We start from the raw sequence: 26,166 nt of genomic DNA on the forward strand, positions 1-26,166 counted from the left end.
AATGCTCTTTTTCTGCCCACTACATTTGAAGGATCCCGCTTTCCGCTCTCCAGGTTAAAGGCTAAGGAAGGATAATCTTACAACCAAAGCCCTGTTTCAATCAAAGTGGTCTCCAACTGCCCGGATTCTTGGTTTTGTGGAAGTTCAAGCACGGCTTTTCTCCTCTTCCCCTGAGATTCCACGTACTTGGAAGGAGGCTTCATCGTGCAAATTAAAAGGCAAGCCACTTGCTTACTGCTTATAATTCTTGCACTAGAAAAGGGCTGTCAAACTTGCAGCCGGTGGGCCGGATGTGTAATGCACTGGCCACACCATCCCTAATTTACCGAAGGGGGAAAAAGTCACAATACGTCACATGACGACGTGAGTTTGACGCCCCTGCACTAGACTAATAAGCTAACCTCACTGAGCTGCAGACTTCCTATAGACTTTACCATTTCAATAGGTAGCCTGAACAGGTAGCCCTAAAGGGAGTGGAGGTGATTTCCTTAGGCTTCACCTGCAGGTCAGATTCTGATGATTGATGAAAGTCTATATACAAGAGGAAGTTAAACAATATGAAGAAAACAGAAGAAAAAAAAGCAGCCCACTGTGACAAAAAGATCAAGACGTAAGGGTAAGAAAACTGCTACTTTAACCCCTTAGTATATCAGGGCTTTCTGTATTTTTTAAAAGAAGTGCAACACTTTGCTGTATTTAAAGGAGAGACAGTTTGGGGTCGTGGTGAAGGGATTAGGTTAGAAACTGGAGAATAAGTCCTAGTCCTGCTTTAGCCACAAAGCCAGCTGGGAGACTTTGGGCAAGCCATCCCTCATGGCCCTAGGAAGGAGGCTGTGGGGAATCCCTTCTGAAAAACCTGGTTAAGAAAACTGCATAGTCATGTTCAGGCAGTCACTAGGAGTCAATACCAATTCAAAGGTATAAATGGTTTAAAAACTAAAATTGTATTTTTTAAAAGACATTTTGAAAGAAGAAATATTTTTATATGACTTATTGATATAAGCAACAATATCATATGGATATTGTAAAGGATGTATTGGTACAAGTATGCTAACCATGTTTAATCTTAGTTTTGCAAATAACTAAGTTACACAAACCCAGATATTGTGGTTATGTTATGGCTTAGTGCAGTGTGAATCCAGGATTAAAGTAACCAATGTTGATGCAAATATAGCTACTATAAATGGTTAGAAAGTTAGAATTAACCCCTCCCCACAGGAATGGCAGCGTCCCGATAAAGATCTATGTGACTTGACACTCTATATTATTTGTGATATGATATTCAATTGCAGGCAATCCTCGACTTATGACCATAATTGAGCCCAATATTTCTGTTGTAAGCATCGCTAAGTGAATTTTGCCCCATTTTACAAGCTTTCTTGCCACAGTTAAGGGAATCTCTTCAATTGTTTAGTAACACAGTTCTATCCAGGGAAGTTCTTTTAATAATGGGGTATGAGTGTGCACTTAGTGCACTTAGATAATATATTAAAGATCTGGAAACTGAACAAGATTCAGCTGGTCTTCCCAAGAATGCTTGAGCAATCAGACTCCTCCCTTTAAAGCAACAAGGTATTTATATCAAATAACCATCCCCAAAGCCCAAAGGGCACAAACCTTAGCAACGCACTTTCCACAGCAGTTTTGGAGGGCCAATACAAAAAAATACCCTATGAGCCGAGACTGTGGACAAGGGGCCATTGAAACTGTAGCTGCAATACTGCATCTTCTAATAAGGACTCACATATTCAATTTAGGACACCTCATCTAATAAAATATCCAGAAAATATCGGCCTTTTCATGTGCAACTACTGCTATTGCATCTGCTATTGTATATTGTATCTGTACAAAGTACCAAGTAGTTTCTTTGAATGCGACCAAATTTTGCTGTTATATGTAAAATTAGGCAAACTTTAACTGCCCGTTGATAATCCACCACATTATTTTTGTTTTTAGTATTATTTTTAATGCTTTTGTTTGTGGTACTGGTCCATGACCTATAATAAAGACTGTTGTTGTAGTAACACAGTTGTTCAATGAATCTGTCTTCCCCAGAAGGTTGCAAAAGGTGATCACATGACCCCAAGACACTGCAACTGTCATAAGTGTGAGTCAGTTGCCAAGTGGCTAAATTTTGATCAGGTGACCACAGGGATGCTGCAACAGCTGTGTGAAAAACAGTCATGAGTTAACAGAACAGAATGACAGAGTTGGAAGGGACCTTGAGGTGTTCTAGTTCAACCCCCTGGCTTAGGCAGGAAACGCTATACCTGGGGTGTCAAACTTGTAGCTTCACGTTGTTGTCACATGATGTACTTTCCCTGCCTTCGCTAAACCGGGGATGGGCGTGGCCAGTGCATGATGCATCTGGCCCACGGGCTGTGAGTTTGGCACCCCTGCCCTATACCCTTTAAGACAAATGCCTGTCCAATCTCTTTTTAGAAACTTCCAGTGCTGGAGCACCCACAACTCCTGGAGACAAGTTGTTCCACTGGTTTATTGTTCTGTCAGGAAAGTTCTCTTTAACTCTAGGTTGCTTCTCTCCTGGCTGAATTTCCACCCGTTGCTTCTTGTCCTGCCTTCAGGTGCTTTGCAGAATAGCTTGACTCTCTTCTTTGTGGCAACCCCTGAGATATTGGAACATTGCTATCATGTCGCCCTTTTTTTTTCCCCATTAAACCAGATACATCCAATTACAGCGATCCTTCTTTATATGTTTTAGCCTACAGTCCCCTAAAAAAGTCCCTTTTTTCAGTGCTCCAAATGGTCACTAAATGAACTGTTGTTAAGTCAAGGACTACTCGTAATGCAACCCATATAATAGGAAAAAGATTCTCAGCATCAAAGCCCTAATTTTCTGGGAGTCGTAACTACTCTACAAGGAAGATACGGTATTTCTATTGAACGGTGACTTGTTTACACCAAAAAATTTCAAAACCAACATTCAATAAAATAAACTGTTTATGGCAATTAAATTATGCTTCTAACAAAACAATACACTTTCAGGGTCTACTTGGATATTGTGAATTGCCATCAGGTGGTTCGCTAATAATAAAATGGCAGCCACAGTGGATGCAGTTAATCCCTCTGAATGCCAAAACGCAGGTGACCCTGACCAGCATCACAGCTTCCGGATATGCTGTCTCTACACCACAGTCATTTGCTTCTGGTATACTTTCAAAAATACTGCTACCATCTTTCTAGGAAGGCCCAGGGGATATGCCAGAGACATTTGTGATGATGCTAAAAATTCAAATGTTGCTGAATGAATTCCTGTTTAATATTTGGAAACTATCATTGTGTGTGTTTCTGGGCTTTCTGTCCACTTATCAGTGGGCTATTTTAAATTTTACTATTTTTTTTAAAGTTAGTAAGTTTATGACTTTCCTTTCTATTATTTGATAGGGAAATGTAATCATGGCAGAACAAATGCTAGGCATAGACTTTTAAAAGTAGACATCACTTTAAGACTTGTGGACTTCAACTCCCAAAATTCTCCAGCCACCATAGCTGATTGGCTGAGGATAGCTGGCTGAGGAATTCTAGGAGTTGAAGTCCACAAGTCTTAAAGGGGCCAAGCTTGGAGACCTCTGATTTAAGTACTTCTTAACCCACAGGTGGTGACCCCCAGTCCCATCTTTACGGAACCGATTTAAAGGCCACCAAGAAGCCTCCCCATTCCAGCCCGTTTCTTTTCCAGCCTCCCTCCTTCCGCCGCATCCGCCCTCGCCCCGCCCGCTTCCTTTCGCTTTCTCTTTCGACCTCCCGTGTTACTATGGTTACCCCCCCCTCCGCTCGCCTTCCGCCACGCCCCTCTCCGCCCATGCCAGAATACTCCCGGAAGTCCGCCCCCCGGCAGGGCCTTCCCCCGCCTGCAAGAGGAGCGGCAGGAGAGCTGCCCCCACCGAGCTCAAGCCCCTCAGCGAGCCACCACGAAGGCATCCCCGGGCCGAGAGCCGCGTCGCCCACCGCCCGGCTGCTCTTCGCGAGAGGCCCAGGCGCGCCCCTCCCGCCCCGGGCAACTCACCCGCCGCCATCTTCGCCGGAGAGGCGCTGGCCACGCCCTCTGGCCACGCCCCCTCCCCGCCCTGCGGCCCCGATCGGCCTCTCGGTGCTCGTGCGGAAGAGGCGCCAGGCCGAGGCGAGGAGCGCCGAGCGGCAGCCCGCGTGACGCGTGGAGAGCCGCCCGGCGGGACGCAGCTGGCAGACCGGCCTGCGCCAGGTGCGCTGCCTCGCCTTCGGCCCCGCCGGTCGGGCATCCCGCCTCCCGCTCGGCCTTCCCGGAGGCGCCGGGGGACTGCGGCGGCGAGAGTGGGAGGGAGGGAGGGAGGGCGGCCTGGGTTCTGGGCGCGTCCCCGGCCCTGGGTGGGCCCGGAATCCCCTGGCCTCGCCCGCTTCCCCTTCTGCCCCCGCGTGAGGAAGGGCCCGGGCGGGCTGGGGCTGCGGACGGGCGCCCGTCTCCCCGCGCATCCCTCCCCGGCACTCAGGGCCGTTTCATTGGGTTCCAGGCTCGGGAGGCCGCCGAGAGAGTCGGGCAGCAGCCGGCGGGGAGTCACCATGGGGGACGGTGAACTGACAGCCCGGGAGAAGCTTCACCTCGTCACCCGGAACTTGCAGGTACCTGGCGAGGCGGGAAGGAATCCGCCCTTAATTCCTGGGGGGGCTGCCAGCCCTGAGCCAGGACGGGCCTCATTCTTCATCCCCCCCGTTCAGTTTCTGTAGCCGCCCCTCCGATCCGTGACGCGGGGGGGGCGCCTACGATTTCAGAAGTATAAAAACTGAAACAATGAGGAGCATTTTTTTAAAAATGGCCAAAATAAATACGCTTAGCAGCCAAAGTGCTTGGCTGCTTAACAGGAACTGTTACCAGGATTCTTCGGTAGTGATTTCGTTTGGAAATACATCAAGTACTTTTAATAATGGGGTTTTTTTTTTTAGGCTTCTGGAGGATAGATAATAGGCTGCTTGGGCCGAGTCTTTCAGCTGGAATTTTGAATTCCCAGGGGAATAAAATGTGAAGTAGTGATTTGGGGGAGAGACAATGAACGGGACTGCGGTGGCCTCAGAGGATTAGCCATATCGCTAGCTTCTTTCATAGCCACAGCCCTTAGACTTATATGCCACTTCATACTGCCCTACAGCCCTCTCTAAGTGGAGTCAGCATATGGCCCCCAGCAATCTGGGTCCTCATTTTAGAGGAGGACAGAACACAGAAACGCCATGAGCAGCCTTCCCTGATTTTGCTGCTTGTCTGCTGAAGGGCTGATCAAGATAATGGCTGCAGTGATGAGGCCTCACTTCTTGCTCTCTGCAGGGACCAGGGAATGTGCTAGAATCTGTGGCTGAAGTGGGGAGGGGGAGGTAGGAATGGCTAGCTTGGAATCCCCGAAGGGGAGGAAACAACGGAGACCTGAGCTCCTTCCTAAATCCCTGAAGCGCTTATCTCAAGAGAGCGTATTTCGTCTGGCAAGGCTGGCAGCAAGTGCTCTGCTCAGCACAAGGTGTCATTCTGGAGCCTGGCAGGAAAAGAGCCATGATGGGATCCTTTGGGCTTCCGGGCAGCTTTGCTTACTTCTTGTGCTGCAGGTCTCGGTGTTTTGTGGGTGCTGCTGGCCTTGATCTGCTCCTTCAAGGCATTTAATCTTGACTTTCGGTAAAATCTCTCCTTCCGGCAGACCTTCTAAACAGTCCTATTTGTTTTCAGGAGGTTCTTGGAGAGGATAAACTGAAAGCCATCCTGAAAGAGCGGGAGCTGAAGATTTACTGGGGGACAGCCACAACGGGCAAGCCTCACATTGCCTACTTCGTGCCCATGTCCAAGATCGCAGACTTCCTCAAGGCTGGCTGTGAGGTTGAGCCAACTCTGCCTTTGCTTTGGGTTGTCGGGAGAGTCATGTGGCTGTTGCCACCGTAGCCGTCTGGAGGCCCTGTGGGATCTTGGAGACCCCCGGAGAGGGAGGCATACGCAAAGCTGGCTGGGGAATTCTGGGAATTGAAGCTGCCAAGGTCGAGAAACGCTGTCCTGATGTGTCTCCTTGGACCTCTCCCCGTGTAGGACTCTGGGTCACTAGACACATCACGCCAAGCTGTTTCTCGAGGGTGGGAAGGGAAGAAGAGGCAGAAGAATGCTCTGTACCTTGAATGTTTCCGGACTCTTGTTGACTTAGTGGGCACGGTCCTCTTATTTCCTTCGGCCAAACTATTTAACCTGTGACCCGAAACTCACAACTACAAGGGAATCCTAAATTCTTGGGAACTAATTTCCAAATCACCTTCTGTTCTCAGGGTTTTTATCCATCGGGTAGAATTTCTGCAGTTGGTAATGACCGTGATCATTGGGCGGCTATATAGAATAGATGGGATTGTGTTTTTTCTTTAGGTTTCAGGAAGGGTGAAGCCTTTAAGGATTCTCAGTCCAGTAGGTGGTGGTGGGAGTGCAGTGTGAGATTGGTAGACTCTATAGAGCTTTCAAGGTGAACAGTGCTTGACTCTGAATCCCCTGTTTTCTCTCTGGGGTTTTGGAGGAGAGAACAAGGCCAGCCTTCCCTCAATTTCTCAGTACAAGGCAACCAGTGGGAATCAGAGGAAAACCCATTTCTGGCCCCAGAACTGCCCAGAGTGGGGTGGGGTGGGGTCTAACCTTGTAATTTTTGCCTACTTTCGGGTGGATTAAGAAGAGTGGTCACCTTGTCCTTCTGGTTTTGGCTTTAAGAGTAGGGGGATTTTCTGACTTCATAGACTCACCTCCCCCGGGGGACAAGGGAAGAGACATCCCCTCCCCTTGTCCAACCAGAAAGACGGAAGCCCATATACCCCCCCACTTCCCTCTGTCTCTCAGGTGACTATCCTGTTCGCTGATCTCCATGCCTACCTAGACAACATGAAGGCTCCGTGGGAACTTCTGGAATTGCGTACTCAGTATTACGAGGCGGTCATTAAGGCAATGCTGGAGAGCATCGGTGTTCCCCTGGAAAAGCTCCGGTTCGTCCGAGGGACCGACTTCCAGCTCAGCAAGTAAGTTGGGCGGGCCGAAGTCACCCTCTTTCTGCCAGGAGAAGTCCTGGGAAAAATAGACTCTGATGCCAAAGACAGATTTTTTTTAAAATTACTACTATTCAATATACTTGCATACCCCCTGGCTCCCAATGACTCTGGGCTGTTTATAACAAAAATCAACGAAACCTAAAAGGTGGATGAAAGATGCCAAGCATGACTGAGAGGTGGCATGGATTGGGTAGGAGTCTCGATCTCCCTCGCCAAGGACCTGGGTGAAAGGTGGGGCCCTCCAGAGGAGGGGAAGCTCATTCCAGAGGGCAGGTGCTGCTACAGGGCAGGTGCATTTCAGGTTCCAAACAAGAGGCTATTGTTCAGTTGATGGAATCCAGATGTGGCAACCCTGTTGGGCTGATACAGTGGGATACAGATGGGGCCCCTCGGGGGCTGGACCGCACCCAGAAGCAAACTGGTAGCCTATGCAGTTGGTGAAGCAGAGGGGTTACTTGGGCACACCAAGGCTTGTCCAATACCGTTTATGGTATCCCATTGGTTTTATTCTCCTGTTTTTGTTACTACAGTTCTGTTTGAATTATACTTTGATTTTTTTAATTATTAGATTGTTTTTTTTCTTGTTCTTTTAATTGTGTGTGCTGCCCAAAGTCAAGAGTATGAGATGGCAGCTATATAAAATTAATTTATTAATATTGGACCCATTGAGACTTCTGAATAGCCTTCAAGAGCAGAGCCGCACAGAGACCATTTGCATCTTTGGCAAAGGAAGAACATTTCATCACACTGACCGCTTGCCTTCTCTCCGCCCAGGGAATACACCCTGGATGTCTATCGACTGTCCTCTGTGGTCACCCAGCATGATGCCAAGAAAGCCGGCGCAGAAGTGGTGAAACAAGTGGAGCATCCCCTCCTCAGTGGTCTTCTCTACCCTGGGCTGCAGGTAGAGTAACATTCAAGGACCCACTGCAGGGCCCTTGAAAGAAAGAGACAGGTAGAGACATCCGTGCGTTTAGCCAGCTGTTTATCTTTTTAAAAGCACAGTCTGAATGTATAGTAGGTGTACGGGGCCCGGCACGTATGGCGCAAAAGAGGAGCGGAAACACTCTGGGCTTAAGTCTATTAGAAGTGATTCAGCCTCGGACTTCCATAATCTCAGTATTTGAGAAGCAACATACCTTTTTGAGGTATACATGAATTAATTTCCAAGCTGAGTTTCATTTGCAAATTTTCCACAGACTAAAAACCAGCAGGCTGCCTAAAACTAGGACATTAATTGTGGTTGAACAAAGATGCTCGTTTCTTCCCGGTTAGCTTCTGGAGCTCGTTGCCCCTCGGTTATGGCCCCTGCGCGTATCTCCTGAAGAAAAAACAGGGAGCGCTCTGTTAAAGTCAGTACGTCCCTAAGGAGTCCTTCTTTCTTGCTCTTGCTGCAGGCGTTGGATGAAGAGTACCTGAAAGTTGACGCGCAGTTTGGAGGAGTGGATCAGAGAAAAATTTTCACTTTTGCAGAAAAGGTGGGAGTAGAGGCGTGCCCCTTCTCAGCCCTGTTGTCTTGGGTTGTTACCTGGTGTCCCCTGGCTGGACCAAGGTATTTCCCAGGAGCTCTTGCCTCCCCACAAGGGTTGAGCACAACCTCCTGGGGTGCTGTCCCTCCCCACTCAGAGGCTGAACATGGCCCACCCCAAGTCTCGGGCTTCAGTCAGGAAGGGGAATCTTTTTGGCAATTCCTCTCCAGGTGTGGTGGAACCTCTGGCTGAAGGGGAGGGAGTCCCTTTAGGAAGAGGAAAGAAGCAACCCAGCTTAGTCTGTTCAGGGGAAGGAACCTTTGAGGCCAGACCTGTAGGTCTCCCGCCGGCCATTTCTCAAGGGAAGGCAGGCAGTCTTCTAAGATAGGTGATCAGCAATACAATAGCCACCTCAATGGCTGACCCACCAGCGGCTCTGGCTGCTTGGCCTGTCACGCCCCTTCCACTCCCTTCTTTGAGGAGTTGCTCGTGTCTCTTCATCCGCAAGGCCACATCTCTTCCTCTCAGCCTCCTGATGTCAACTTCCAAAACTGCGCCGGCTGAGAGTTCCTGCGTGCCATTTTGGGGTTGCCACACACTGGGGGGGGAGAGCCCCGGTGAGAAGGGTGTTTAAGCCCTGGGAGTGGGTTAAACCACGTGGCCTGTCAAGAAGGGAATGATGGTAGGACTCGGACAGAGGGCGTATGGCAGAGCAGTGGAAGCAGAGATCTGTGCAAAATGAAGGAGCAGCAGGCGGGCGAGCGGCAAACACTGCGGAAACGCCGGAGATGCAGTTGCTTCTTCCTCCTCCTCCTTCCCTAGCTCAGGGCTCGGAACCGTGACGCCTGAATTGTCTGTGTGTGACACGTGTATGTGTGTTTTTCTCCCTGGTGTAGTACCTCCCGTCCCTGGGCTACACGAAGCGCATCCATCTGATGAACCCCATGGTCCCTGGATTGACAGGCAGCAAAATGAGCTCTTCGGAAGAGGTGGGTCTCCAACACCCCTGCCTGCGGGGGAGAGGTCTCTCCTGGGGCAGCCCTCTCAGGGCTCTCTCAGGGACGTGCAGCTGTGCTCACAGAGCAGGCCATGAATCAAGCTGGGTCTATAATCAAGCAGGGGGCCCCAAGCTTGGCAGCTTTAAGACTTGTGGACTGAGTTGAAGTTGCCAAGTTTGGAGACCTCTGGTGTACAGGAAGGGGATTCATAAATCAGGTAAAATTAGATAAGTATATTGAAGAAAGAAATTGAGGGAGAAAATAGAACACTTGGAAAAATGAAGAAGAAACCAGCGTCCCAAACCCTGTTTGAACAAAACAGTGAGATGATTTTGCTAACCTCAAGTGAACAGCCTCGATTTTCTAGAAAAGTTTGACTGACATGAATACACTGGATGGATTCTTACATAGCAGCAGTATCCACCTGGTTCAGTGGCTGCTTTTTAAATCCGTTGTATCTGATGGTGCCCAAAATGTGGCACAAAAACTGCCAGGGTCAGTGGCAGGAATAGACCCGCAGCACAGCCTGGCAGGTAGGTGCTTGGGATTCTACCCGATTGTTCACACGCTTAGTGAAAGTATAACCAAAAGAAAAGGTTGGGGAGTGGTATGAAATGATTCAGTGAATATCAAGGGGTCGATATTATACGCGTGGTATTAACTCTGACCCAGGGTTTCTGATCCTTGGGAATTTTAGAATGGGTGGGCCAATTCCCAGAATTCCCCAGCCAGCATGCATCTCTTTTTCTCCCTTTTTTAGGAATCTAAGATTGATCTCTTGGATCGAAAAGAGGATGTAAAAAAGAAGCTCAAGAAGGCTTTTTGCGAGCCGGGGAACGTGGAGAACAACGGGGTCTTGTCCTTCATCAAGCATGTGCTCTTCCCCCTCAGATCAGGTGAGGGTCCCAAGTGGCCAGAGGCCAGAGGGCAGCAGCACCGGCCTTGGCAGGCAAGAGAAGCAGGGAGCCCAGAGGCTCTTTTCCTCCTATCCAGTTCATGCCTTCTTACCAGCTGAAATAGGCATCCTAAGCAGCGGCAAAACGGAAGGATGTATTCCGGAATCCTGAAGCGGGTGGGGGAGGGGCGAGGGGGGAGAGTTTCTTTACAGTGGCAAAAGAAGTGAGTGGTGGCCAAGCAAAGGGTCTCTGGGAGAGTCCCTCTGCCAGGTTGCTCATTCAGTCAAAATCTACCTCCTTGTAATTTTGGCTTTTAGTATGGTTCTTGTTGTGAGACTGACAGCAGTGAAGTGCCAATAGGAGAGAATGTTTGTTGCTCAGGGCTGACCTGTGGGGTCCTTGGCGCTCCCCGAACCTGGTTGTTTCCTTGCAGAATTCATGACCAAACTAGGTAACAGATGGTGCTGATGACGTTACCTAGTTTGGGTAATGAAAGGTCTGCAAGAAAACGAACTCGGAGAGCACCAAGGACCCCATGGAAAGGTGAGTCTTCTTGGTCTTCAGGAAGTGCTGTTACCTGCTCATTGTAGCTCCTCTGTCCAGGCCGCACAGGTGCTTCCCTCCTCCCTCACTGAAATTATTTTCCATTCCGCTGCCTGTCTTGGTTTCTTTTCTGATTTATCTACCATCTTCATCAAGTGAGCAGCCTGTGAGGTTTGGCCTAGCTCCCCAGGGCTCTGAAAGGAAGTTTGCATCCTTTGGGCCTGGTGGGTGAAGGACCTGCTTGGCCTGGAGTCCGGTGAAGTACAGAGTCAAGTGGGCATCAAGTGGGGTCTTTGTAGGTCATTGTGATGCCCAGCATCATCCTACCCAAAAGAATATTGGAGGCTTGTGACTACTAAATGTGGGCTTACGGGTGCGGCTGAGCTCTTGTTTAACGGACACCTTCTCTTTTTTGTAGAGTTTGTGATCCTTAGAGATGAGAAGTGGGGAGGAAATAAAACCTACACAAGCTATGGGGATCTCGAGAAGGACTTTGCTGAGCAGGTAATTAGTGGAAAGGCTCCCGGGCCAGAGGGGTCTCCTCCCCTGCACCCAGGCAGAAAATGTGTGGTGCTTTACTTTAGAGCCCCTAAAGGCATGATGGACTCAGGCATGCTGAGGAGCTGCCTCGGCCCCCTAGGACAAGCCCTCCCTACTTGTGCTGGCAGAGAGTGCCTACTCTGGATCCCGTCAGTCAAAGAAGTCTGACTAGCGGGATCCAGAAGCAGAGCCTTCTCGGCCGCAGCGCCTCTCTGTGGACCACCCTGCCCTCTGAGGCAAGACCTTCCAGAGGAGCCGATTGGTCTGGGCACCCAACGGGGGAGTCCCACGCTGGAGGAGGCTTCTAGGTGGGTGGCAGTGTCCGCCTTTCCACCCCCCGCCCTTGCTCTCTGCTCTCCACCCATCCATCTTTTGGGTTGGTGCATCCTCATTGTGTTCCTTTGTCATTGTTTATTTTATAATGCTGTTTTACTGTGGTTCTGTCTACATGCCTAGTGTGTTCTGCTGCTTTGATCTTGTGATTAGGTTGTCCATCCGGGAGACTTGAAGAATTCCATAGAGGTGGCCTTGAATAAGCTCCTGGATCCTATCAGAGAAAAGTTCAACAGCTCACAAATGAAGAAACTTGCCAGCTGTGCATATCCTGATCCCTCCAAAACAAGTAAGGGCCACGGGAATGCGGGGGCTGGGGGGCGCTCCATCTGGACTGGCCTGCCACGTGCCCAGTGGGTGAGATGCAAGCTGAGATTGGGGCTTAGAACCACCTCCCAGATCTCCCACATTTTCTCTGTTTTTCTTCGCATTCTCCATTTCTGCTTTGCCCCATTCCCCCCACGGCCTGCACAGAACAGCTCATCTGCAGTGCAGAGCCCTCCGTGAGAACAGGTGGCTGGTTGGAGCCATACAAGGGCTTCTCTGGCAAGCTCCCAGCAGCCCCCTGAGCAGTTTTTTAAATGAGCCATTTATTGTGGATGGACTGGACAACCAGGCCAGTGGCACTGGGGAGGAGAAGGGCCTGGCTGGCTGTATTGAGGCTTTCACCCCAAGCTAAATTCCTTGCATCTCTGGCCTTTCCTGGCTGGGATTGTGTACAACATATGGGATGAGGCTCGTTGGGCACAGCACTCAGGAATTGGCCTGTGAGCGATAATAAGATGTATTCCATAGCTTTATTCATTTGAAGTCAGAAAATCAAAAGCAAGCAAGAAAGCATGCCAACCACACCAAGGAAGAGCAACTGAGAATAAAAATTACTTGCATTTATCCTTAATCTTTTGAAGTTCTTCATTGTGTTCATATATCAGGCAAAGGTATCTTCCGCTGATCGAAAGAAAGAGATGCTTACGGTTTTGTAATAACCTAGTGGCAACAGGAATTGAATCCATTTATATATTGTATTAGTGTATAGGTACAGGTGTTGGGAATATTGTACAATGTACCAACAGCAGGATTCGTTGTAGAATATTATTCAGTGGGTTTCCCCCTTTTCCCCAAAGCTTTTGGTCAAAAGAATGTTTCTACCAAAGATTGTAAGATGTGTCAATTTTCTTGTAAGCCTTCCAGCTCAAGCCAGCAGGGTTACAGATTAAAGTAGCATGCTGTAAGAAAGACAAAAGAAATTGTTTTTTTAAACCTGGCTTTAATCTTTAGGCATTCTATTAACCCAAGCTTTGTAGGAGAGATTAAGAAGTTTGCTAGGACTGTGAAAAGTCGTCATTTAGAAGCTGATTCATTTCGGGTGGCAAGGCGAGGACGAGCAGAGGTGCAGAAGCACGTCTGTGGTTTCAGTTAATCTCTTTTTGCGGTTGGCGCCATCCTTTGAGGGTGCACGAGTCCCGGAGACATTCGTGCCGGTGTGGGGGAGACTTGGGTAGCAGTGTGGGGAAGGCAACCCCACTGCAGCAAAGAGGAGCCCTCCAGAGCCCAGCAAGCAAGAAACAGCCATCTTATCAATGGTGGCTCCAAAGTCCGGACTGCCACCGATGTAAAGAAGCGAATGAGTGACAGTTTGTGGGATCATTGGTGAAGAGTGTGGCAGAGAAAATTAGCGGCAGAGAGAAGGATTGGAATGCCATAGACTTTTATAAGGCTGTTACAAGTGTCTGTCCGGAGCCCTAAAAGAAAGCGGCCAAAAAGCGGATGCGAGGCAAGTGAAAGTGAAAGGGCTTGGCACACAGAAGAGAGAGAGGACAATAACGAGTAAAAAGGGAAGTTTACGAGGTTGGGAGACTAGCGGCTGGAAGGTGCCTGGAAGTTGTGGAGGATTTGGATTATCTCATTTGATTTTTATTCTGAAAGACTTTATTAAAGCAGAGACGGGAAGAAGATCGGAGCTGACGGAACAGAGACAGTGTGGCGCCACAGGTGATACTTAGAAACCCTGAAGCTATCGTAACAATATAACTGATATAAACCACTTAACAGCCCTTTAGGGAGCATACTGATCTAATTGAGGAGGTGGTTCCATCTGAAGAAAATCAGGAAAATTGAACTTAGGAACGCTAAGACAAAAAGTAAAAGTGAAAGCTTCCGAATGTGTGGAGATACTGTGTAATTGCAGTTACTACTCAGCATTTTTTACCTCCCCACTTCCGGTGCGTTTGGAGTAAAAGCTCTCAAACTTAGAGACGGAAAGCTAAAAACTTACTTCAAAATTCCTTTCCCCCCTTTTTTTACTCTCTTTTTTCTGTATACATTTGCTCAATTTTTTTTTCTTCTTTTTCCCTCACCATCTGGCGCTATGATGAATTATCTCTCTATTCTAGCAAAACTGATTCATACTGATGAAGAGGGAAGAGTATTAATGGTTGAAATAGTGTACAGTGATAATGTTTTTATATAAGTAGTTATACTCCAGTAACCAGTTAAGAGCACAGCTATCCAGCAGATAGATAGATTAAGTAATTAGATACCGGTCAATCCTAATACAGAGATTCTAGCACTGAATGTTAATTTGGGATTATATAAATAATATAGTACAACAACAGAAACAAATCTTAAAAGAAATGATTTCCACAACTACTACAGCTCTGAAAACTGGAAGAAAGGTCACCCTGACGTTAACAACTACGTTGTCAACAGCTTCGCCCATGGCACAAAAAACCATAGAAGAAACATTACCAGTGGAGAAACAAGCTAACATCTCGAATGCCAACATCCAATCAATTTTGCTGACTTTACAGGAATCGATGACGAAGCTGCAAGAAACGATGAAAAACCATAACGAGACGAGAGCAGATATCAATGAACTAAAAGAGGAGACGGGGAAATTAAAAGCAGAAATGAAAGCGGACATCTCCAAAGTAGAGGACAAAGTTGGATTATTACAGCAGGCCTTGGAGAAAATGAAGCAACAATAAAAGAGGTAGAGAAAAGGACTGAACGAACCGAAAGGAAATTAGAAAGGGTAGATGAAGAATTAAAAGAAGGCGAGTAAAGAAATGAAGGACTCACTGGTCTACCTAGAGATGGACAAGGCTGCTACATACTTGAGATTCCAAAATGTAGTGGAATCCAAAGAAGAAGACCTGGAACAACTAATGGTGGGAATACTGGCTGGACTATTGGAAAAGGATAAAGATGACATCTTAAGCGAGTTTGATGAAGTTTACAGGATTAGCACTAATTATGCGAGACGCCACAAATGCCCAAGAGAAGTCCATATACGATTTGCGAGAAGGACTGTCTGGGATATCATATATAGGATGTCAAGAGATGAAACAATCACGTATAAAGATACAGAAGTCTTGATTCTCAAACAAATACCAAGAAGAGTAAGAGAACAAAGACGAGACTACGAGTTCTTAGCAGCTTACCTAAATCAGAAAAGAATCGTATTTAAATGGCTAATCCCAGAGGGGATGTTAGTTTTTTGGAACGAAAGGAAAATTAAAATAGACTCCATGGAAAAGGCCCAGGAATTTTATGAGAGATTGGAAGGTCTGGAAGACCAGAGCAGTAAGGAGGAACTGGAAACAAACTCCCAGGAAGATCAAGCCTATCATAAGAACAGAGATGGAACTTTAGGAAATCAAGGAAATACTCATCTACATCAGGAGAGAGAAGAAAGTAGGACACATCTTCAGGCACAAGGAGAGACCGGAGCCATTACAAGACAAAGCGCGAAACAGAATTAATTAAATGGAAGAAGAAAAGAAACTACTATCAATTAATATAAATGGTTTAAACTCGACTATAAAAAGGAAAAGGATAAACTAATCAAACAAAATGCTGATATAATATGCCTACAAGAAACTCATATAAAGAAAACAGATGAAAAATACATAGAATGTCCGAAATTAGGGAAGCTATTTACCGCACCAGCAGAAATGGGAAAAAGAAAGGGATTGCAGTATATGTTAAAGAGGATTTGAAAGCAGATTTAATATGGTCGGATTCTGAGGGAAGAACTCTGGTTTTGCAGATCTGGATTAATGCCATCCCAATTCTCTTAGTGGTAATCTATGCCCCGAACGGAGATCAAAAAGAGTTTTTTAAGCATCTTTATGGAAAAATAGTAGGATTGGAAAAAAGAAATATTTGTATCATAGGAGACTTTAATTCTATTGCTGATTATCAAAAAGACCACAGTAACAGGGGGAAGAACAAAGGGGGGAAAAGAGAGCTTCCCAAGATATGTATGGAAATGATGAAGGAGTTAAATTTGATTGATATATGGAGAAGATTACATCCCAAGAAAAAACAATTTACATTCTATTCAAATCCTCATCAAATATGGACACGAATTGATATGGCATGGATGAATGGAGAAATAGCAAATGAGATAAAAGGGATTGAAATTTTACCTAATGAATGGGCAGATTACAATCCAATTCAGATAATATGGAAGTGTAGCGAAAAACCCAAGAAAAGATGGATGTTAAATACTCAGTTAATAAGAGAAAAAGAATATACCAACAAACTCAAGGAGGAATTAAATTATTTCTTAAAGGAAAATGATAATGGAGCAACTATAAAACAAAACATTTGGGATACAATGAAGGCAGTAATAAGAGATATAACAATCTCTTATAACGCCAGGAGGAATAAGGAAAAATACGCCCAGCAAAACAAATTACAACAAAAAATTAAGGAATTAGAAACTCAATTACAGAGTACCCCAAAGGATTCAAAATTGCAAAATCAGATAATAACTAAACATAAATTGAATTTAATTGAACAGGAGAGAATGATTATAAATTTGAATACAACTAGACAAACTTATTTTGAGCATGCTAATAAGCCAGGGAGATGGCTATCATACAGACTTAAAAAAAAGAAAGAAAAAAGATTGATTTACCAGCTAATAGATGGAAAGGGAGATATACAACAAGAGATAGAACAGAAAAAAGAAATTGCCCATAAGTATTTTGAAGAGTTATATAAAAAGGAAAAAGTTAACGAAGATAGAATAAGAAACTATTTAGATGAAGTGAAGGATAAAGCAATTGGGGAAGAAATGGAAGAATTATTAAACAAAGACATTACTTGGTTTGAATTGAAATGAGCAATAGAGAACCAGAAAAACAATAAATCCCCGGGACCAGATGGGATTCCAGGGGAGCTGTACAAGGCAATTGCAGAACAAATTGGACCTCTTATGGTGGAAGTTTTTAATGATGTCTTATTGGCAGCCAGGATGCCGGACTCATGGAGGGGGGCATTGATTTCGCTGATCCCGAAGGAGGATTCGGATCCCCGATATATACAAAATTATAAGCTGATTTCACTGTTAAATACTGATTACAAAATATTCACTTCTATTATAGCAGGTAGACTAAAAAGAATGTTAAATGAGCATATATATGAAGATCAAAATGGATTTCTCCCGACCAGACAAATCAGGAACAACTTAAGAACAGTACTAGATGTCTCAGAATTTTACGAAGCCCACCCTGAAAAACAAATTGCACTTATGTTTTTAGATGCAGAGAAGGCCTTCGATAATTTAAATTGGCAATTTTTAATACAAAATATAATATGAATTTAGGCACCAAATTTGAAAATATAACAACAACCATTTATGATACCCAACAGGCTAATATTATAATAAACGGGGAATATACCCGCCCAATAAAAATAGAAAAAGGAGTCAGACAGGGCTGCCCACTCTCACTCCTGCTCTTCATATTATCATTAGAAACATTACTAATGCGAATTGGACAGAACCCAGACATAAAAGGATTAAAGGTTAAGAAAGAAGAATATAAGTTGCAAGCGTTTGCGGATGATATGATTTTTTTCATTGAGGAACCAATAGAAAGAGGACAAAAACTGATGAATGAATTAGAACAATTTGGAGCAGTAGCAGGACTTAAAATTAATAGGAAGAAAACAAAATTAATGACTAAAAATTTAGCAGAAAAACAGAAAATAGAACTAGAAGAAGTAATGGGAATACAAGTGATAAAGAAAGTTAAATACTTAGGAATATGGTTGACAGCACATTGTAAGACACTTAAGGAAAATAATTATGATAAATTGATGCAACAGGTAAAGAAGGATTTAGAAACATGGGGAAAGCTGCAACTTTCATTATTAGGCAGGATTGCTGCTATTAAAATGAATATTCTTCCAAAATTCCTATATATATTTCAGACGATCCCAATCAAAGTACATAAAATTTTTTTTTGAAGAACTTAATAAAATAACTGTAAAATTTATCTGGCAAGGGAAAAAACCTAGAATAAATGTAAAGGCAATGCAGGATATGAAGAGCAGGGGAGGGCTGGCGCTTCCAAATTGGGAGTTGTATTATAGTGCAGCCTCTTTAGTATGGTTGAAGGAATGGGTGAATTTAACCAATAAGAGAATATTATTCTTAGAAGGCCATGACTTGCAGAGGGGGTGGCATGCTTTTTTATGGGATGTAGGGAAAACTAGCCAGAAATATTTTCACAGACACCTAATCAGAGACTCATTGACTAATTGGAAGAAAATACGGAAAAAACACTATTTTAAAATACCAGTTTGGATTTCAACAATGGAGGCGATGATTCACCCAAATAATCTGGATATCACTAAAATGATTAAGTATAAGGACCTATTGGATACACAAGGAAATTTGAAATCGCGGCAAGAACTTCAAGAGTGAGGACTAAAAATTGATCAGTGGGCATATCTTCAAATTCAAAGTAGATATAAACAGGACAAGAAAGAATTTAGAATTAACAATAAATTCCAGCAACTAGATAAAATTTTATTAGGATCAGGCAAAAAAAAAATAACAAAAATTTATAATTACTTATTAGAAGTAGAATTAGATGAAGAAATTGTAAAAGGGAACATAATAGCCGGGAGTAGGAATATAGGACATAGCATCACCATAACAGAATGGGAAAAGGTCTGGGGTAGAAATAATAAAATTACAAAACCGGTAGCATACAAAGAAAACGCCTATAAAATGTTTTATAGATGGCACCTTCCTCCTTCGAGATTAGAGAAGACGCACCCCAATATGCGTCCGAATTGCTGGAAATGCAAAAAAACAGAGGGAACTTTTTTCCATATGTGGTGGTCCTGTACAGTAGCTCAAAAATATTGGCAGAAAATTAGAAATTGGCTGGAAGAAATGACAAGAGAACAGATCGAATTCAAGCCAGAGTCCTTTCTGTTAGGGATCTTTGATAAACAAATATGAAAAAAAGTGAAATATATAATAATACACATTTTGACAGCGACCAGATTGGCTTTTGCACAATGTTGGAAGCAACCTCATGTTCCATCAGGGGAGATGATCATTCAAAAAATTTCAAGTTGTGTAGAAATGGACAAATTAACTTTGGCATTAAAAAATAAAGACACTTCAATATACTACAACAGCTGGAACTGCTGGTACAAATGGATAGACCAAAGATAGACTTTACACTAAAAGGCAAAAGAGGATAGGATAAATCCATAGTAGTGATAGACAGATATATGTAAGGATTAGGTGTGTGTGTATATGGCATAAAATAAGGATAAAAAGAGGCTTTACAAACTGTTGAAGATGAGAATGTTTTTAATTGTTTTCTATTTTTTTCTTTCTATTTTCTTCTCCCTTCTTTTTCTCTCTTTCATTTATATATGTGTTGTTGGTTTGTTTTAATTGTAAAATCAATAAAAAAAAAATTTTTTAAAGAAGCTGATTCATTTCAATCGTTACTTTGCACCAAATCTTTAAATTCTTGAATCAGCTAGAATTAGACAACCTACTGTTTGGTAAACTAGAACCATGTGGGATAGACAGCATCACCACCAGGTAGATTTGTAACTGGCTGACAAACCGTACTCAAGTCATCCTTCATGGTACCACATCTACATGGAGTGTCTATGGAAATTCTCAGTCACCCAGGTCATGGTTGTCCACATTTTGGACACAGAGAGGACCACTGGTTTGAAAGAGGGGGATCAAAGAGGCCATCTGTGTAAAAATTGTACCTCAACAGTGGGGGAGGGATACAACAGCCTCTATCTCCAGGCTACAACAGAGTCCTTTCAGCAGTTCCAAGAAAGCCCCACACCCATTTGTGCTACGCAGGTTACCCTGAAGACACAGATAGACCTCCAAGAGGCCTCAACAACTTTCTAAGGTAGTCGGAACACAAAATAACTAGGCTAAGTAGACCCAGAATGAGAGATTATATATGTATTAGAATGACTATGTTGGTCAAAAATAATTGTACAAGACTAGCAATGTATAAGTAGTATATATGTTATTTGTCTTTCACTTCGGTGTGCATGGCGGAGGAAATGCCAGGATAGCCACACTGTGTTCGATATAGCTATATGTATATAATAAAAATATATTTTAAAAACAACTTACTAAAAGAATGCAAATGAGCAACTGTAAGGAGTATAGATCCTTCCTTTCCCACCATCTAGTCAGAGTTAAAGAAACTTCTTAGATGAGAAGCGAATCATCTTAAAAGAAAAACAAGGTCCAGTTGCCTGTGGAAAAAATACCTTTGGGATCTACATGGAGAGAAGTCAGCAGTAGGGAACCACAAGGTTCCATCTCAGACCCAGGACTCCTCAGTAGCTTCATAAATGACTTAGATGAGGGAATAGAAGGGGAACTCATCAAATTTGCAGATGAATAGCCAACACCCAGAAGACCAGCTCAGGATCCAAAAAGATCTTGACAGACTTGAACAACAAAATCTAATTTAATGTGGAGAAAAGCAAGGTTTTACACCTGGATAGGAAAAACCAAAGGTACAAGTGTAGATTAGGTGAAACCTGGCTCAAAAACAGTAATACCGAACAGAGACCTTGGAGTTCTAGTGGATGATCACTTGAATATGAGCAGAATATATGTGCGGCAGCAACCAAAACTAATAACAATCCTTGGCTGTATAAAGAAGAGGCATAGAATCAAAATCACATGAAGTATTAGTAGCGCTGTATAAAACTTCGGTAAGGCCACACCTGCATCCAGCTCTCTGATGGAAACCTTTCTTTTCTCTGCTATCTACTTGCAGAATCTGCCGTGAAAGGCTCCACAAAGAACTCCGACGCCGAGGAAGTGGTCCCGTCTCGAGTGGATCTCCGGGTTGGCAAAGTGCTCAGTGTGGAAAAGGTGAGGTGCTTTGGGCGCCCTCCCTTTTGGGGGCACTGCTACAGTTACGTCTGTCCCACCGGAGGCCCTTCCTTAAAGCCTCTCGGCTAGCCCCCTGATGTCCCCATTTGATGCCTGCAGCATCCCGATGCTGATGCTCTGTACGTGGAGAAGATTGACCTGGGGGAGGCTGAACCTCGTACGGTGGTCAGTGGCCTGGTGGCGTTTGTGCCCAAGGAAGAGCTGCAGGACAGGCTGGTGGTGCTGGTGTGCAATATGAAGCCCCAGAAGATGCGGGGAGTGGAGTCCCAGGCAATGCTGCTCTGTGCTTTCAGGTTGGCAAAGGAAGTGGGGCAGGGTGGAAGGGCCGGGGCTTAGGCGGCACCTCTTCCCAGAAGCCCCTTGCGGGTGGCGCTCATGTTCTCCCGTGGGTGCCTTCTTTCTCTGTTGCCTCAGTTCTGGAGATCCCTGCCAAGTAGAACCCCTGGACCCCCCAGCAGGCTCCTGTCCTGGAGAACGAGTGTTTGTGGAGGGCTTTGAGAATGGTCAGCCGGATGATGAGCTGAAGCCCAAGAAGAAAGTATTTGAGAAGTTGCAGGTAAGTGGAGAAGCAGCTTTGGTGCAGGTTTGCACAGAGTCCTAAGCAGCATCCAGCTTGAGGATTAGCAAGCCGAACAATCCCCCTTGCCCAGGTGTGCTGCGCACCTTTTGCAGAAGGGCTGGAGAGCAGCCGGAAGAGCTCAGGCTTCTGTAGGAGGCTGCCTATTGGAAGAGCAGCCTGCAGGTGCCTCCTTTCAAGTGATGTCAAGCCCCACCTTTGAAGAATCTCAGCATTTTATGTGGCCCGTTCATTCTTTGCTCTCTTCAGAGGAAAAGGGGAAGCGTAAGAGATGGGACACGCTGGCATCATTAATGACATCATTTCTAGTACTGGAGAAAGGACAGTAAGGTTGGATCCTTGATCCATTCTTGATGGATGCTCAATAGCAGATGGAACAAATAATTAGGTTAAATGTTGGAGATAACAATAGTAACTGAGAGTGGACAATCCCTTATGTATAATAAGCTAGCAGTGCTGCAGCTGCCAAAAAAGCCAACACACTTGTAGGAGGCATCAATAGAGGGATAGGATCAAGATCGGGCGAAGTGTTAGTGCCGCTTTATACTGCACTTGTAAGACCACTGTTGGAATATTGCATCCAGTTTTGGTCGTCACAATGTAAAAAAAGATGTTGAGACCCTGGAAAAAAGAGTGCGAAGAAGAAGGATTAGTGGCTGGGGGCTAAACTGTACAATAAACAGTTAAGGGAACTGGGTATGTCTAGCCCAACAAAGAGAAGGACTAAGGGTGACGCGACAACTGTCTTCCGGTCCTTGAGGACAGTCACAGAGAAGGGTGGGGGGTGTCAACTTGTTCTCTAAGGCGTCTGAAGGCAATGGGCAGAAGCCGGTCAGAGGGAAATCCAACCTGGAACTCGGGAGAAAGTCCCTGACCTGAGAACCATTAATCAGTGGAACAGCTGGCCTCCTGCGGTCGTGGGTGCTGCATCGCTGGAGGTCTTCAAGAAAAGACTGGACTCTTGTTTGCCTGGGATAGAATAAGGTGTCCTGCCTTGGGCAGGGGTTTCGACTAGAAGACCTCCAAGGTCCCAGGATTCTGTGGTTCTCTCTCTATATATATATATATTCATACTCTGCTAGTCCTAATGTGCTTTGCTGATTCTATACTTAGGGAAATTTATAAAAGGGAATCTATTCGTGGCGAGTCAGAATAGCTGCATATTATCCCAGCAACGTAGGAGGCCTCTCTGACTTACTGTGGCCTCTGGTGTCCTTTCAGCAGCTGCCATCAATGTGCAGCTTTAATGTAACTGTATAAGAGAAGGAAGACGATCGTGAGGGAGTTAGGCCACCTCCACGTCCAAGGCAACAAGGGCGAAACAGTCTCAGTCCGCAGCAGATGAATGTTTGGAAGAAGGTCAGACAGACACTAAACAGGGTTATTTGGAGTTTCTTTCTCACAGTTGCTTAAACCTCTGGACTGCAGTCGCTTCTCCAGGCCCCTCTTTAAGTGGCCATTTCTTGCCTCCCCCAAGATCGCCCAGGATTCTTCAGCACATTCCTGCAATTGATTTTTCCCCAAAGTTGGGCTAAAACAGGCTGACTCACCCCATCACTCAGTAGGTTTCCAAGGGCCGAGGGGCACCGAGAGCTTAATCCTCCCATCCCAACCAAGTTGCACATGTTGCAACCCGGTGCTTTGGCAAGGACAGGCTGCCTACACAATGTCCGGCCCCTGTGCTGCAGTTGCCCAGCCCTCTTCAGGCCTCGGCCTCCCCAGCACAGCAGCCGGTGGCTACCAGAACTGAGCAGAGGCAGCCAGGTGTGTGTGGGGGGGGGGGTCCTCTGAAAATAAGCAGCCCAGAGAAGATAGAAGGCAGAAAGACCCAGCAACAGGAGGTGTAGTAGCAATGGGAAAGAGTGGAGTAGAGGAGGAGTAGCCTGTGGGTGATTATGTGTGTGTGCGTTGCCTGGGGACCTTTGATGTTGGGTTGGCTTTGTTTATTCCGGAGACCACGGACTTGGTGAAAGACGCGGGGAGAAGAACCCCGGCAGCGTGGGAGCTCTTGAGCAAGTCTTCTCTTTTCCCCCCCCCCCAGGCTGACCTCCAGATTTCTGAGGACTTGGTGGCCCAGTGGAAGGGGAAGAACCTCATGACTGCCCTGGGGAACCTGACGTGCAAATCCCTGAAAGGGGGCAGCATCCGCTAGAGCCGCCCCCCCCCCCACTGCCCGCCTCCTGCCCGCCTCTGCTCCCATCAGTGATCTTCTTCAGGCAGCCGCCCTTGACCCGAGGAATCACGAACCGGCTGGGACTCTGGACTTCTGCCTGGTGGGGAAGGGCTCCCGCTCCCAGCAGTGACGGGCCCTGGGATTCCTTCTCTCCCAGCCCGGCCAAGGCCTGTCTGTGCTGCAGTCGCTTCCTTGCGTTGACTGGTGACGGTGACGGAAAGCTGCTGCTGGTCCAATCCAGCAGAACGAGATCCCCCCCCTTCCCCCCCCCCAACTGATCTGCCTCCCCCAAACGGCCGGCGCAGCCTTCCATCCCGTTCGGCTGGTGGGGGAGGCCTTGCTGTTGCTCCCCTGCTGCTGCTGCTGCTGCTGCTTCCGGGCTGGGGAAGAAGGGCTTGCCCAGAGGAGCAGAGCAGTTGGGCCTGTCGTGCATCGTTGTCCTGTGTGTCTCGAAATACAGCGCTCCCTTTCCAGGTGAACTGGTCGTGCCTTGGCTTCTTCTGTAAACCAGGTTGCCAGACCTGGGCACCCCCAGCTGTAAACGATGAGTGGTGGTCCAGCTATAAAAACTCGATCCAGTTTCTGGGCAAAAGACACGATCTTGTTGCTTCTAGAACAGAGGTCTCCAACCTTGGCCACTTTAGGACTTGTGGACTTCCAAGTCCCAGAATTCTCCAGCCAGCAAACTGGGAGTTGAAGTCCTCAAGTCTTAAAGTGGCCGAGTTTGGGGACCTCTGGTCTAGTGGGATAGAGGTGTGGAAGCTGCTTATTAAAAGAAATGCTCAAAGCTTTTGAACCGTGATTTGAAAATCATCGTTAGGACTGGACTGCTCTGCTGCGGCTACTCTGAAGAGCCGCATTTCTCAGCTTCAATCTGGGTGGGCTTCAACCCCCAGCATCCCCCAACCGGCGCATCCTAGAGTAACTTAGGCTGCCGGGTCCTATGAGGGGAAGCTAGGCAAGTTGAAGCTGGAGGTGTCTTCGGTGGGGTGGGGTGCTCTGTCGAAGGAAAAGACTGTGGCTGGACGGGGAGGAGGATATCGGGAAATCTGGAGCGCTCCCGTCGGACTTTTCCTTGGCTGGGCATTTACCCAAAGAGACGCCAGGAGCTGAGACTTGAGCCAGTGGCACATAAATAATCCTTTCCAGTTTGGAGGAAACGCAGAGCTTGCTTGTTCATCTCAAACAGGCATAAATCTTTTGAGTGTTTAGTATTTTAGGGTGGATTGTATTTGTGCTGTGAGTAACTCCAGAGTGGCCGTGCTCCCTAAGGACACATGGCTCTCTTTGTACTGGTAGTTCTCAACATATGATCACAGCTGAGCTCAAAATTTCTGTTGCTAAGCAAGAGACTTTTGCCTCCTTTTATGACCTTTCTCGCCACAGCTGTTAAGTTGATCACTGCAGTTAAGTTAGTGGATCTGGCTTCCCCGCTGACCTTGCAGAGATCCCACGACTCCCAGGACAACCATCATCAATACAAGTCAGTTGCCAAGCACCTGAACTTCGATGACATGCTGCAAGCTGTGTGAAAAAAACCATCCTTTTTTTTCAATGCCATTGTAGCTTTGAACAGTCACTAAATGAACTCTTTGTAAGTTGAGGCCTAGCTGCCCTGGGGCTGTTTCCCTTTCCTTCCAAGCGAGCAGCAGCTCCTAGCAGCTGCCTTATCTGCAGGGCCCGGAGGGAGGGAGGGAAGGACCGGCTGAAGGTCACCCAGGCAGGGCTGGAAGTCCAGCCCTCTTGGGTTTTCAGGGCCTAAACTCTGCTGATGGCAACCATTAAATTAAGCAAGCCCACCCTGGGGGTGTTTATTCAGAGCTGGAAATGCGTTAGTCTCTCACCCGCGCTTGGCACAGATCGGGCATTTTGAGCCACGTTTCTATCTACCCCAAAGTTGACCTAATGGACCATTAGAGGTTTTGCAGCCAATCTGTGGAAACAGCCTGATTATCCCCCGCCCTTCTCAAAAAACACCCCCATCAGTTGGGGCTTGTTTGGAGCCCCCAGATCAGGCTGGGGTTCGGGGCAGAAGAGCCCCTTGCAGACCTCCCTTAACATAATCCCGTCCTCCAAAACTTGGCAATTGTCTCAGTAAGACGGCTGCCTTAAGCCTCTGTGAAAGTAAGACGGCTCTTCTGGCTCCCTATTGAAAATAACCGTCCTTCCAAAATGGCTATGACCAGATTCTGTGGGCTCTGGGGGTCCCATTTGGCCCCCCACCCCACCCTGTCCTTCAAAGGGGCCGGAAGGAAACTTTCCAGGTCGCTGGAGCCCATTTCTCCAGCTGGGAGGGGAAGCGTCTAAAAAGCCCCAACTGCACAACTGAGGTCCTGCCCTTCTGCTGGTCTTGCACAGACTGGGTGTTTTATAAGAGCAGCATCT

At 46.3% G+C, this 26,166-nt stretch overlaps 2 protein-coding genes across 6 annotated transcripts in view; one reads left to right on the forward strand and one right to left on the reverse strand.

Annotated features, from left to right (window-relative positions):
* Nucleotides 1-4,559, reverse strand: part of S100PBP (S100P binding protein) — a 19,506-nt gene extending 14,947 nt beyond the window's left edge. Inside the window, exon 1 of one of the 4 annotated variants that reach the window (XM_026702755.2) lies at nucleotides 4,028-4,559. In XM_026702755.2, the coding sequence (XP_026558540.2) occupies nucleotides 4,028-4,559 (532 nt within the window). The remainder of the gene's footprint in view (nucleotides 1-4,027) is intronic. The other 3 variants (XM_087939512.1, XM_087939511.1, XM_087939509.1) reach the window with 3 other exon arrangements.
* YARS1 (tyrosyl-tRNA synthetase 1) lies at nucleotides 4,134-24,260 on the forward strand. Of its 2 annotated transcripts, none has more exons than XM_026702751.2 (14): nucleotides 4,134-4,222; nucleotides 4,509-4,617; nucleotides 5,705-5,851; nucleotides 6,839-7,014; nucleotides 7,819-7,948; nucleotides 8,442-8,522; nucleotides 9,410-9,502; nucleotides 10,272-10,407; nucleotides 11,369-11,454; nucleotides 11,977-12,112; nucleotides 20,913-21,010; nucleotides 21,131-21,324; nucleotides 21,446-21,587; nucleotides 23,650-24,260. In XM_026702751.2, the coding sequence occupies exons 2-14, from the start codon at nucleotides 4,558-4,560 to the stop codon at nucleotides 23,758-23,760; spliced, it is 1,590 nt and encodes a 529-aa protein (XP_026558536.1). In that variant the 5' UTR covers nucleotides 4,134-4,222; nucleotides 4,509-4,557; the 3' UTR covers nucleotides 23,761-24,260. The 2 variants fall into 2 exon arrangements, with proteins under 2 accessions (XP_026558536.1, XP_087795639.1); XM_087939513.1 differs by having other exon boundaries at nucleotides 5,705-5,846.
* The last annotated feature ends 1,906 nt before the right edge of the window (nucleotides 24,261-26,166 follow it).

Source organism: Pseudonaja textilis, chromosome 10 (assembly GCF_049901715.1).
Source record: "Pseudonaja textilis isolate UNSWEBS1 chromosome 10, rPseTex1.2, whole genome shotgun sequence".
NCBI classification, from domain to species: Eukaryota; Metazoa; Chordata; class Lepidosauria; order Squamata; family Elapidae; genus Pseudonaja; species Pseudonaja textilis.

Excerpts from the sequence above, each read along its gene's own strand:
- YARS1 (XM_026702751.2), top strand. The coding sequence starts at position 4,558 with ATGGGGGACGGTGAACTGACAGCCCGGGAGAAGCTTCACCTCGTCACC. Across the intron at positions 8,523-9,409 it reads TTTTCACTTTTGCAGAAAAG|TACCTCCCGTCCCTGGGCTA; the intron begins GTGGGAGTAGAG and ends TCCCTGGTGTAG. Across the intron at positions 21,325-21,445 it reads ATGCTGCTCTGTGCTTTCAG|TTCTGGAGATCCCTGCCAAG; the intron begins GTTGGCAAAGGA and ends CTGTTGCCTCAG.